Source organism: Canis lupus, chromosome 26 (genome assembly GCF_003254725.2).
Source record: "Canis lupus dingo isolate Sandy chromosome 26, ASM325472v2, whole genome shotgun sequence".
NCBI lineage: Eukaryota > Metazoa > Chordata > Mammalia > Carnivora > Canidae > Canis > Canis lupus.
Genome location: NC_064268.1, coordinates 19917592 through 19929739, shown reverse-complemented (window position 1 = coordinate 19929739; position 12148 = coordinate 19917592). Strand labels below are relative to the sequence as shown.

Here is a 12148-nt window from a genome sequence, read left to right as displayed (position 1 = left end):
TATCTAGAAAGTGATCTCCACCTTATAATCACTTCGAAGTCATTGCCACTTGTGAAATGCCACATGAGCAATTTCTTTCCAGTTAAGCCTCAAAAAAAAGCTCCGCTTCCCCTTGAAAAGCTGGTTTGTTTTTACCTTGGGATAACACAGAGCAGGCAACTCACATTTCCTTTCTCTCTCTGGCCACCAGGAATTTTAGAGCTGAAATCATTAAGTGTATGAGTTCGTTTGTTTTGTGTATTGGCTTATTAATTCACAATCCCCAAACCTCCTAGGTGTCTATTTTAGTGTGTGTTTTTCTGGCTCGTGTTGTTTTATTTATAATTTTTCTATTTTATGATGCATTCAAGGCTCTATAAGCCGCTTTGAATCTTTGTGGAATGAGGCGGGCATATCAGCAAACGAACCGACAAAGAACATATTCATCAGATAATACTTCGTTAAGGATGATGACGGAACAGAGGACTAGCTGAGGACAAAGCACAAACCTGGGGCAACGTATTGACAAGTCCTTAAAACAGGGAGACCGACATTCCTCTTAGGACTCAACTGCCTCAATGTTAATACTTTGCTAAGGGCAAAAGGCAGTCTTAGCCTGACCCCCAGGATCCTTTAAGTACTTTAACATAAAAAAAAAAAAATCCTTTAGAAATTTCCTTTATCTCTATCCCCCAAGATACATGTTGGCAATCATCCCCCAAGCACATGGCCCACCGATATACATTTGAAGGGTCTCATGGCTCAGGTTTTATTAGACGGTAATAAGTGACCTTTTCCCAGCAACAGCTAGCCCCCTCAAGGTCCTGGAAACCTTGTTTCCAAAATTCCTTAGAGAGTACGCTATCCTCAAACCCCTCCCAACTCCCAGGTATATAATCAGCCACCCCTCACAGGCCTCGGGCAGCAGCTCTTCCTGCCCACGGGTCCTGTCCCCGTGCTTTAATAAAAACACCATTTTGCACCACAGACATCTCAAGAATTCTTTCTTGGTTGTCGACTCCAGACTTCACCCCACCGGACCTCACCTATATTCCAAAACTTCATCAAAGGGTGCTGGTATTAGGGTATTCAATATTCCTGCCTTATTCTCTTTATTTTGTGTTCTCCAAAGACTAGTGCTCCAATCTTTCTGGAGGTTGTGCACAGCGCTGTGCTCGTAGCAGATATTTTAGGTGCTACGGACTCAGATGGCACAGGCTCCACATCCCATCCCTGGCACCCCTCTTGGTGTCTCCAAGCCTTAGTTTCCATATCCAGGAAGTGGGGTCTGACCCTTGTGGGATGGGAGGAGTGGGCTAGATCATGAAGGATCTGAATGCCATATCTGGAGGTTGAGAGGGTTTCCAAGGGTAATAGGGAGCCACAACAGAATGAGGAACAGTTGAGTGAGGTGAGGTGAAGTGCTGGTATTGCATTTCAATAACCCGCTTCTGCACTGCAGCCAGTATGCGACAGGACATTGGCCTGGGACGGAGCTTTCCTACCTGCTCCAGCTGCTTGATGGTGTTTTCTTGCTGGTTCTGGATTTTCTGTTGCTCGAGGGCACTGGATTCCAGTTTCCAGAGCCTGTCCTTCAAGCCAGCGACGCAGTTTTCTCCCAGAGAGGACAATCCCAACAGCTCCTGCTTATGGGCCTGCAGCATCTCCACCTCCTGCTTCAGCTGCGAGGTTTCCTGTTCCTTTTGCTACAGAGATAAAGGGGTTGGGGATCTGGAGTCTCATGACCACACATCCCCACCCACCGGGGCACAATATGCCATCTCTGCCTCAGGCTAGAAGCCGGGCAGGACACCCTTTGGGGCACCAAGGCCTGGGCCCTGGGACAGCTCACACAAGCAGGAATGGAGGGCTGCCCCCATAGTTAGACCTCAAAACATGCCCATTTGTAAGCCGTGTATCCATCTGCCAAGGCGAGGATTGAGACATGGGGGCAGTGAGGCAAGGTGTCTAGAAATGACTCACCCAGGTTAGAAAGTCAGCTCCAAGGTCAAAGAACTTTGGGCTAGACCAAGAAAAACTGCTGAATGCCTGGCTGAGAGCTTTCTTGCAGTGGGAGTGGGGGGTGGGTGGCGGGCGGGGTAAGCAGGGAGCCACAGAAGGGTAAGGAGCAACTGAGTAAAGTGCCCACATAGTATTTTAATAAAATCTCTCTGCACCAGAGCCTGCATGGGACAGAGCGTTGCCCCTAGATGGGGTGACAGCTAACTCATTCTTTGCCCAGCCTCTCCTACCTCCCAGGTGGGCACCTTGAAAGAGCTAGGAAGATCTGATTATCAATCTTCCAACTACTGTTTGTTGTATCAAGGCACCCTGGGACCCAGGACTCCAGCTGGCTGACAGACCTGCATGCCCGCTCCCCACCCTCCACCCAGAGTTCTCTCCCTGTCACTGTCTACCTCAGATGCCCGGGCGGGGAGGGGGGTCGTGGAAGCCAGCAGCTAAGAGCCAAGAGGGCTCCATGCACCCTCCCTTACCTTCAACTGCTGCTGAAGCTGGCCTAGTTCCCACCGGACGCTGGTGTTCTCCTGGGTCACTTTCTCTCGAAGGCCCTTCTCAAACACAGACTCCCCTAGGGCCTGGGCCAGCTGCATATCAAACCTGTTCAAGCAGAGCACATGTCACGGCACTGGGGTGGGGGCCCCTGGGGCAGGGGCAGATAAGACTGGACACAGGCATTTAGCTTTCCGGGAACCAGGAGAGAGGGGGCAGAGAGAGATGGGAGGTTTCACTTGGTGCTTGTAGGTGAGGTTGTGGATGGACGGTAGGAATCTGGAACACCAGAGAGCAATTTTTTAGGGTTTATATAGAGTTCCCACAAAAATAATGGAGTCTTACATAAAACATGATAAAATACATAGGTGAAAACAAGAGTAGAATAAAACTATATACAGACACAGGAAAGGAATTAAGAAACATATAGAATGATAGAAAAATTTCATCTATCTGGTTTGCCCATATAAGCTAATGCTCCTTAAATCCAAAGCCCAGTTTGGGTGTCTAATGTTGGTTGATCAGTGAAGGAATGAAAGCATATATCTGCACAAACAAGGCATATTCTATGTTTCATCTCCTACATGATATCAGCTGGCTCCCACGCTCATAAGCCATATTAGAGCAGAGTAACTTTTGATAAGAGGATGGACATTAGTACATTCAGTCTTGTCTTCATTTGTTTCCCCAGGGAAAACCACAGAGACTAGACAGTCATTTTGGGGACTGTTCCGGGAATTAGGAAATGCCTCGTTTGGGGCCCAACTGCCCCTCCATGAGGGTGCCTGCTGTGTGAGAAGCACTTTCTGGGCTTGGACATCATACCATGAAGTTGTCTTCCTCTTATATCCCTATCACACATGAGGAGACCAGTAGAGGAGGCTGTGCCAAGCCTCAGTAAGATGTGACCTTGGTAACTTGCCCTTGACCCACACGGAAAGTCCCACTGCTCCAGGGAACTTGGTGAGGTCAGAAAAGATGAACTAAGCATGGGCTTTGGGCACTGGTGAGAAGAAAGTCTCCCTTGTTACAAGGCTATCCAATGTATCTTAACAGTAGATAGTCCTTCAAAGCCTCAGACTCCAGAGAAAGCCATTAGGCATCACATGAGGGAGTCTGCCTGTTGGAAGAGCCAGGAGCTTTCTGATTGGCTGTTGGTGACATCACTCAGGAGGTGCCACTGGCCCCCTGGAAAGGGAAACATTGTGAGGGTGATAGTGCTCTGGAGTCCCAATCGGCCGGGGCTCTGCACTGGGGTCCTTGTAGTCCTTGTACCGCCTTCAGTAAGAAACAGGTAATGATGTCCATTTTACAGAAGAGGAAGTGAAGCTCAGGGAGGCAGAGTGATTCAGTCCCAAATGCCAAGGTGGTGGAAGTGGGCTGGCATCCAGCTCCCCTGCTATCTTAGCTAGCCCTCCATCTAATTGGGACAGGTGGGGGCAGACAGTAGGGGCCAGACAATGACCGGTTTCCAAGAAGTCCCTGACCTAGCAGGACCCTGATGCCAAAGGGTGGCTCCTACAGACTCTAACTTCTAGGATGTCCTGACCAACCAACTGCCCGAGGCCAGAGGGATTGACACGCATGCCTCACCCCACCCGAAGCAGGCCTGCAGTCTAACCTCCAGTGAGTGTGGGAGTCAGTGAGCCCAGCATGGGCCTCATCCCAGCGAAGCAGGCTGGGAGTTCCATCGGTTCTCGGAACTGAGCTCTGTGACCCATGCAATAACCGTGGCAACAGGAAGCCAAACCTGTTGGAACCACTTCAGGCCATTGTGAACTTAGAAGACAGGGAGCTCTACAGGCATGGAGACATCAGTCCATCCAGGGCCCAGAAAACTGAGGAGGTGGCTACATCTATACTTTGATTAGACTTAGAGAGATATGAGGAAGTGACCCTCATTTCCAGATCCTTCCTTCCCTCAAGACAGTCATTTTACCTGAGTTCCCATTATTAGAGCAAGGCTTCCCTGCTCAAATGCTGGTCCACCCAGAAAGATAACGGCTGCCATTTGCAATGAGCTTCAAAACATGAACTAACTTCTGCCAGGAGATGGTACAGGGATGGGAAGTATCACAGGATAGGTAAGTCTTAGGGGAGGGGAAAGCAACGTTAAATATGAAGAAATGGGACTTTCCCATGGGAGCTCAATAGGGAGGTTCTTGAGTGCCTGGAAAGGAGGATTTTGCCAAGGGGTGTCAGGGAACGACCAGAGAGATGGAAGTTTCTGGTTGCATAAACTCCATGGACAGCCTCTATTCCCATCAGAGAGTGGAAATCCTCCATATCACCCCTCAGAGCAGGAGGAGAGGGGGACACCTGGGTGGCTCAGGTGGTTTAGCATCTGCCTTTGGCTCAGGTCTGGATCTCAAGGGTCCTGGGATTGAGCCCCACATCTGGCTCTTTGCTCCCAGGAGGGAGTCTGCTTCTCCCTCTCCCTCTGCCCCTGCCCCAGCTCATTCTCTCTCTCTCAAATAAATAAATAACATCTCAAAAAAAAAAAAAAAAAGAATAGGAGCAGAATCCACAGATGACAGCCAAGACTGTCATAGCTGGCAGAAACTCCAGAGGAGGCTGGAGTCCCCACCTCTGGGTTTACAGAGGGGTTCTCTAGGGGCTTTTCTCAACAATAAGTCCAAGAACTCCTCCAGAACCTCAGTCTCTCTCTGGCCCAGAGAGGTGGCATCATTTGACAAGCTCACACAGGAAATGGCCAAGGTATAACCAAGCCATCTTCCCCACTGCAAGGACAAGGTTCATCCGGAGTCCCCAGGAAGGTGGAAAAGAAAACAGAGTCAAATATTAATAAAAGATTAAAGAAACCTCTCTCATTTGGGGAGTGCATGCTAACAACCCCCAAGGATCTTTTTTTTCACACGAGGAAGCCAGCCCAGAAAAGCTCAAAGTGAGACATACAATATTTAATTACGCAGACCCAGTTCAAAATCTATGCCACTCCCATGGAAATATAATTCAGCTTGCCACCTCTTGCACATCTTGTAACATTTTTCTGTACTGTTATCCCAGACTGTCTAAAAGAGGCTGTATCTCATCTCTTTATCTCCTCTAAGTCTCCACTGGACATCATCTGATTCAAAAGGGGACCCCTACACACCACTAACCTCACCAAACAAGGTGAAGAGCTTCCAACCCAGGGTGGCCAGGGTGGCCAGGGATAAATCAGCACAGGTGCTAAATAAGGTTTTGCATATGGAAGTTTCTGGGTCCCAGTCTAGGCTCCACCATTTGAGGAGCATGGGAACCAGAGTGCAGCTTCAAGACTGGCTTCTTGGGGTGCCTGGATGGCTCAGTGGCTGAGCATCTGCCTTTCAGTCAGATCATGATCCCTGGGTACTGGGATTGAGTCCTGAATAGGGCTCCCCACAGGAAGACTGTATCTGCCTCTGTGTCTCTGCCTCTCTCTGTGTGTCTCTCATGAATAAATAAATAAAATCTTTAAAAAGACTGGCTTCTTGTTCATCCATCCATCCATCCATCTGTGCTAGAACTGCTCACATGATCTGAGAGGCCTAAGCCCAAATGCAAAGGGCGGTGAGTAGATCTTTGGCCTCCCCCTTCTGTGACCCACTGGGTCTACCAACAATATCATTAAGTCCTCACTGCTATGTGGTGTTCTCAACCCCCACCTGAGGCTAAGAAACTGAGGCACAGGGAGTTGAATAACTCATCCAAGGTCATACAGCTAGAAAAAGGCACAGTGAGGTCTGGAGCTGGGGTGGTTTGACATCAGCGCTTGCTTCCCCAACCACTGCGCTAGGGTGTCCCTGCCCTCCATCACCAAGTCTTCCCTCGATAAATGAGGATCCCTGGGGCCCAGAGAGGCCAAGAAAGTTCCCCAAGGTCACATGGTCAACTGATTGGATAACCGGTAAGAATCGCTTCTTGCTGTACACTTAGGGGGAACCTTCTGGGAATGAGGTGTGAGGGGTGGAGAGGAAAATACATGACCAAACAAGCAGGTTATGCCCTGTGGATGAGTGGGCCTGACAGAAGTTGGGGAGCTGAGGAGGAGAACCCAGATGCCCCAGAAGACAACCACTATTCCCCACTGCCCATTGGTACCAACACAGCCCATCCTGCAGCCCAGGTAATTGGTGGGAAATGCAACTTACTTCTTCTGCTTCTTCTCAAGCTCATGATTCCGGCTTTGCTGGTTCTCCAGCTGGAGGCGGGTGTCCTCCAGGTCACAGGTTAGATAGTGGCACTTCCTCTTCAGCTGGTGGGCCGTCCTCTTGGCCTCCTCGTAAGCACTCTGCAGCTCCCCAAACTGTGGGAGTCACAGAATGAATCATCCTGCTCTGATCGGGCTTTCTGCCTTTTATTTCAAGCAGCTGCCAGCCCTAAGGTGAGTGTGGTGGACAGAGAACAGGTGCTGAAACCAGAGAGACCCTGACTTGACCGCTTTCTGCTTGTGTCACCTCAAGGAAGAGACTTCTGCTAGGGGGAGCCAAGGGTGAGTCCATCAGTCTCTTGGCATTGTTTCTTATTTGCCTCAATAATAACCCTGCCAAGGCGCCCAGAGGTTCTTTAGGTGCCCTGCCTCCACATGACAGCCCTGTGGGTCCCGTGTATTTAATACCCCCAATGGTGGGCAGACTCTCAGAGCCTTGTGGGGACCAGCCATGGCACACCTCGAAGACATGCCCAGGAAATCCATGAGACAGGCTCTAAAGGTCAGAGCCATCGATGGCACATTCGATGGGCCTGATGGCACAGGGATACACATAACCGTAAACAGAAAAGCCAAGCCTCTTGCCTCTTCTTCAAGGAAAAACCTTCCCAAATGTCCTAGTTTAAATCTGGGAGAGAGGACAAGTCAGCACACTTGCTTTGAAGAAATGGCCTCATTAAAGAATTTCTTTAAATAAGCAAAACTCTGAGTTAATGAAGCCTGTAATTCTAAATTCAGTATTTGAAGGCAAATGGGATGTTTTCTTATATTCCGCAGCTCAGAAAAGGTTGCAGCCTTATTACTTTTTAATGCAGCATGAATAGCCCCCCTTCCTTGGGGAAACTAACCCGCCTTTGTAATTTGTTACTAAAGAACTGTGCTATTTCCTTGCAGTTGGGTTTATCTACAGCTCAAGATGCTTTTGAGGATCACAGTACAGTGTCTGGGTTGGAAGTGACCACTGAAACCGTAGGAGGATCCTGAGCTTACTTCCATTGTTTATAAAACCCCACGTGAGCTCACCCTGTCCCTCCTCTGCACGTGGTCACACAGTGCTTTTCTCTCACAGTGAGGAGGTATACACAATGGTAGGACAGGCAAATATGACCTCAGTTCTCAAGGTGCTCACCACGAATGGCGGTGGTGGAGAGACCAGGAAGTGCAGATAATTATAATGCATCACCATGAGGTTTATACTTGGGGACACAATTCAGGAGCACCCAACCAGTCTGTAACAGGGGAAACATCCTGGAGGGAAAGATATGTAAGCTCAGATCTTAAGGATAGTTGGAAGTATTCAGGTCGGGGGGAGAGAGTATTCTAAGAAAAGGAAACAGTATGTACAAAGGCCCAGATGTGAGGAAGACTAAGGTACTGCAAGGGAATAGGATAGAGAGCTCAGAAATATAGATATTTGATCTTTCCACAAAGGGGTAAAGGTGATACAATGAGCAAAATAGTCTTTTCCACAAATGATGCTGGGACAACTGGTCATCCATGTGCAAAAAAAAAAAAAAAAAAATCTTGACACAGAGCTTACATCTTCACAGAAATTAACTCAAAATGGATCACAGACCTAAATGTAAAATGCAAAACTATAAAGCTCCTAGAAGATAATGTAGGAGAAAACCTACATGACCTTGGGTTTGGCGATGACTTTTTAGAAATATACTAAAGGCATGACCCATGAAAAAAAGAGTTTGTAAGCTGGACTTCATTAAAATTTAAATTTTTCTGCCCCATAAAAGACATTATCAAGAAAATGAAAAAGACAGGGGTGCCTGGGTGGCTCAGTTGGTTAAGCATCCATCTGCCTTCAGCTCAGATCATGATCCCAGGGTCCTGGGATCAAGCCCCATATTGGGCTCCCTGCTCAGTGAGAAAGGAGCCTGCTTCTCTCTCTTTCTCAGTGAGAAAGGAGCCTTCTTCTTTCCGCACTCCCTGCTTGTGCTTTCTCTTGCTCTTTCTCAAATAAATACCTTAAAAAAAGAAGAATGAATAGACAAGCCATGGACTGGGAGAAAACTTTCCCAAAAAACATATCGGATGGAGGACTATTATCCAAAATATACAAAGAACACTGAAAACCCAACAAGAAAACAACTCAATTAAAAAATGGGTCAAAGACTTTAAAAGACAATTTGCCAAAGAAAAAAATGAATAAGCATATGAAAATGCACTCCACATCCTATGGCATCAGGGAATTGAGAATTAAAACAATAAGACACCACCACCCACCTATGAGAATGGCCAAAATCTGGAATGCACATGAAAACAAATGCTACTAAAGATACGAAGCAACGGGAGCTCTCTCGCTCACTGCTGGCAAAAATGCAAAATGGGACAGCCACTTTGGGAGACAGTTTGGCAGTATCTTCCAAAACTGAACACACTCTTACCATATGACCCAGTAATTGTTCTCCGTGGCATTGACCCAGAGGAGATGAAAGTTTACGTCCTCATAAAAACCTGCACATGGATGTTTATTTCAGCTTTACTCACAATTGCCCAAACATGGAAGCAACCAAGATGTGCTTCAGTAGGTAAGTGGATATACTGTTGTCCATCCAGGCCATGGATTACTATTCAGCACTCAAAAGAAATGAGCTATCAGGCCATGAAAAGATGTGGAGGTAACTTTAATGCATATGACCAATTGAAAGAAGCCAATCTGAAAAGACGACATACTGTATGATTCCAACTATATGACATTCTGGAAAAGGCGAAAGCATGGAGGGATGAACTGTTGAAGCAGAGAAGATTTTTAGGGTAGCAAAACTACTCCATAAAACTACAGTGGAGGATTCACATCATCGTACATTCGTCTAAACTCACAGAATGTACAACAACAAGAGTGAACCCTACTGCAAATTCTGGACTTTGCATGATGATGATGTGTTGTTAACACAGGTTCATCCATTGTATCAAGGTGGTCACTCTGGTTGGGGGGAGTTGACAATGAGGGAGGCTGTGCATGTGTAGCCTAAGCAGGTGATGTTTGGGAAAGTACTTTCCTCTCTTTGCAGTGAGCTTTAAACAGGTGAGTATGGTTGAATTCAGTGTGCTAGAGCCATGCTGAGAGCTGATCCTCTTCCCAACTCCACACCCAAGGATATCACAGTAGTAGGTTGAGATCGGCCCTGGTGGAAATATTTACACCATGGAAATTGGCAATTGGCAGATGCTAGACAGTTGGAGTGCAAGCCAGCTAGAATATAGACTAGGAGGAGTTGGAGATGACACAAAACAGGCGAAGAGGTCACGCTATCCTACCTTCATCTAAAAAACCCTAGATATGAATATCTTATTTGCGTAATGTCCAGCTGCACTTTCAAGAAAGGAAGGGAAATTTAGGGATATCCAAAATGCAAAGGACACAAAACAAAGGCAATCATGATAGAGGCTGACATTCTGGCAGCCAGGGTGGGAGGGAAGAGGAGAAGCTGAAAGATCCAGAAATATCACTAAGGAAAACGGCTGTGTTTGAATGCCCTGTTGGAGACAAGGAACAAAGCCTTGGGACCATGGAAAGTGGGGTTTGGAATGAAGTTCCTTGCATCAAGTCAGGACCCTCAAAGAGCTGCACCTTGGGGTGAGGGGACAGGAGAAGCTCCACCCACCGGCCTGGAAGGAGGTCAGAAAGCCTGGCGCCACTCTGGCTCTGGGTGGGGGAGGACACATTCCCATAAGAAATCAAAACTCCAGGCCTGTGCCTCCAGGTTTAGATCTTGAAACTGGCACTTTGCACCTGCTACAAGTTGCAAGAGTCTGCAATGGAGAGAATTTTGCATCATCTCAGGGGCTGGTGCAGAAGACAGTGCAAAAGTGCTCCTTCTAGAGAAATACACTGCAACTCTATAAACACAGGGCTGCCGGGAACATCAATACCATGTTTTTTAAAATTGAAAAGTAAGAGCAACTGACACAAAAATAACTAAGTACACACAAGATTCACCCTAAGAGTCAGAGGAAGAAACAGAAACATTCCACCATGCAGACTACCTGAGGCTTCCGTGACAGGAGTATGAGGGGCATGTTGAAGATGAGCTCACAATCAAAATTGACCAAATACTCAAGGAAATGGTCCACCATGAGAGTCAGCATAACTTGCAAAATCTCTTGGCGGCAATATAGCAAGTGGGTGAGGGGAGAGGCTGGAGGCAAGGAGACCAAGCAGGAGGCTGTTGCTGTGGTCTAGGTGAGAGATGGAGGTGGCAGATTCAAGGCAAAAGAGATAGATGGATCGAGGATTCTAAGAGCATAGTGCAATCATTTTATAAAGCAGAAAGATCTGAGGCCCAATACCCAAGGTTCTTTGGAATATCCAGAGTATTCTTTCCCCGGGTAGAACACCCACATGCAGAAAAAATGTTTTCATCTCCCATAGTGATGAGCGTTTTTAACAACAGTGAAGGTGGAAAGACACGAAGTAAGGGTGCCCTCTTTCTCCCTCCCTAGGTTCGGCCGATGTACAGTGCTGCTAAGAACCTGCCCAATCTGACACTCTGGGGACCCAGGCTAGCTACAACCTCTTACCTTCTGTTCCACCTCTTTCCTGGATGTCAGCTCTGAGTCCAACCTCTCCTCGAACTGCTGTAGACGCTTCCTGAGGAACTCATTCTCCATCTGAGCACAGTCAAAGCGCATTTGCCATTCGTCTGCTATTTAACAAAGTAGGGGGAGGGAGGGGGCAGCAGAAGGGTAGGCTAGGTGAATGAGGGTGGTTCTCTCACACTTTCTCAGCTCTCTGCACACAATTTCACAATAGAGAGTACCTGAGGCCTGACCTTGGACTTCAGGGTAAGAAATTCTGCTTTAAGTCCAAGTTAAAAACAAAAACAAAAAAACCAAAATATTTCTGCCAGGCAGCCTGTTCTGTCCACCTCTAGTTGTCTAAAGTTATTGACTGCTCACTATTTTAAGCTTGGTTGCTTTATACTGCTCAATTTCTCTATAACCATACATATACTTTTCTTTTTCCAAGGAAATCCATAACCCTTGAGGTCAAGAGAGCTGTTTTTATCATTTGTAGATCCTCAACACACTCTAGAAGCATCCCCTACACACAGAAGTTTCCTCCATATGTGTTGATACAAGCTCACCAACTGGAATCATCTTACTGGCCAACCACAATGGGTGACAGTATGTAAGCTTTTACTGCTGGTTAAATTAACAAATAAATCAATGAACAATAATTAAAGGGTCTACTGAATGTGTAGCAACAGAGACATTGATTCCAAGATATCTCTATGAGATAACAGAACAATCCCTTGTTTCAGTACAAATATTAAAAAAAATCACTTGCTGGTGTGCTGAAAACTATTTGACTGTATAGAATAGGCCAGACCAGGTTATGATGTCTTCAGATAATCTGAGTAATAGAGTAACGTCCCTTAAGGTAATGGAGCTGTGGGAAACATTCCACATATGGATAGCTGAAGATAGAGACCACCCACTTCATTCATC

General features: G+C 46.9%; 1 protein-coding gene and 1 long non-coding RNA gene across 2 annotated transcripts in view; one reads left to right on the top strand and one right to left on the bottom strand.

Annotated features, from left to right (window-relative positions):
- Positions 1-12148, bottom strand: part of MYO18B (myosin XVIIIB) — a gene marked incomplete at its 5' end in the record, with an annotated part of 239487 nt that overhangs the window by 112045 nt on the left and 115294 nt on the right. The window contains 4 exons of the mRNA XM_049102131.1: positions 1485-1685; positions 2475-2598; positions 6624-6778; positions 11219-11340. Coding sequence (XP_048958088.1) covers positions 1485-1685; positions 2475-2598; positions 6624-6778; positions 11219-11340 — 602 coding nt within the window. The remainder of the gene's footprint in view (positions 1-1484; positions 1686-2474; positions 2599-6623; positions 6779-11218; positions 11341-12148) is intronic.
- Positions 11359-11825, top strand: LOC112676747 (uncharacterized). The gene is made up of 2 exons (XR_007406073.1): positions 11359-11482; positions 11715-11825. It is a non-coding gene; the product is annotated as an uncharacterized LOC112676747 (long non-coding RNA).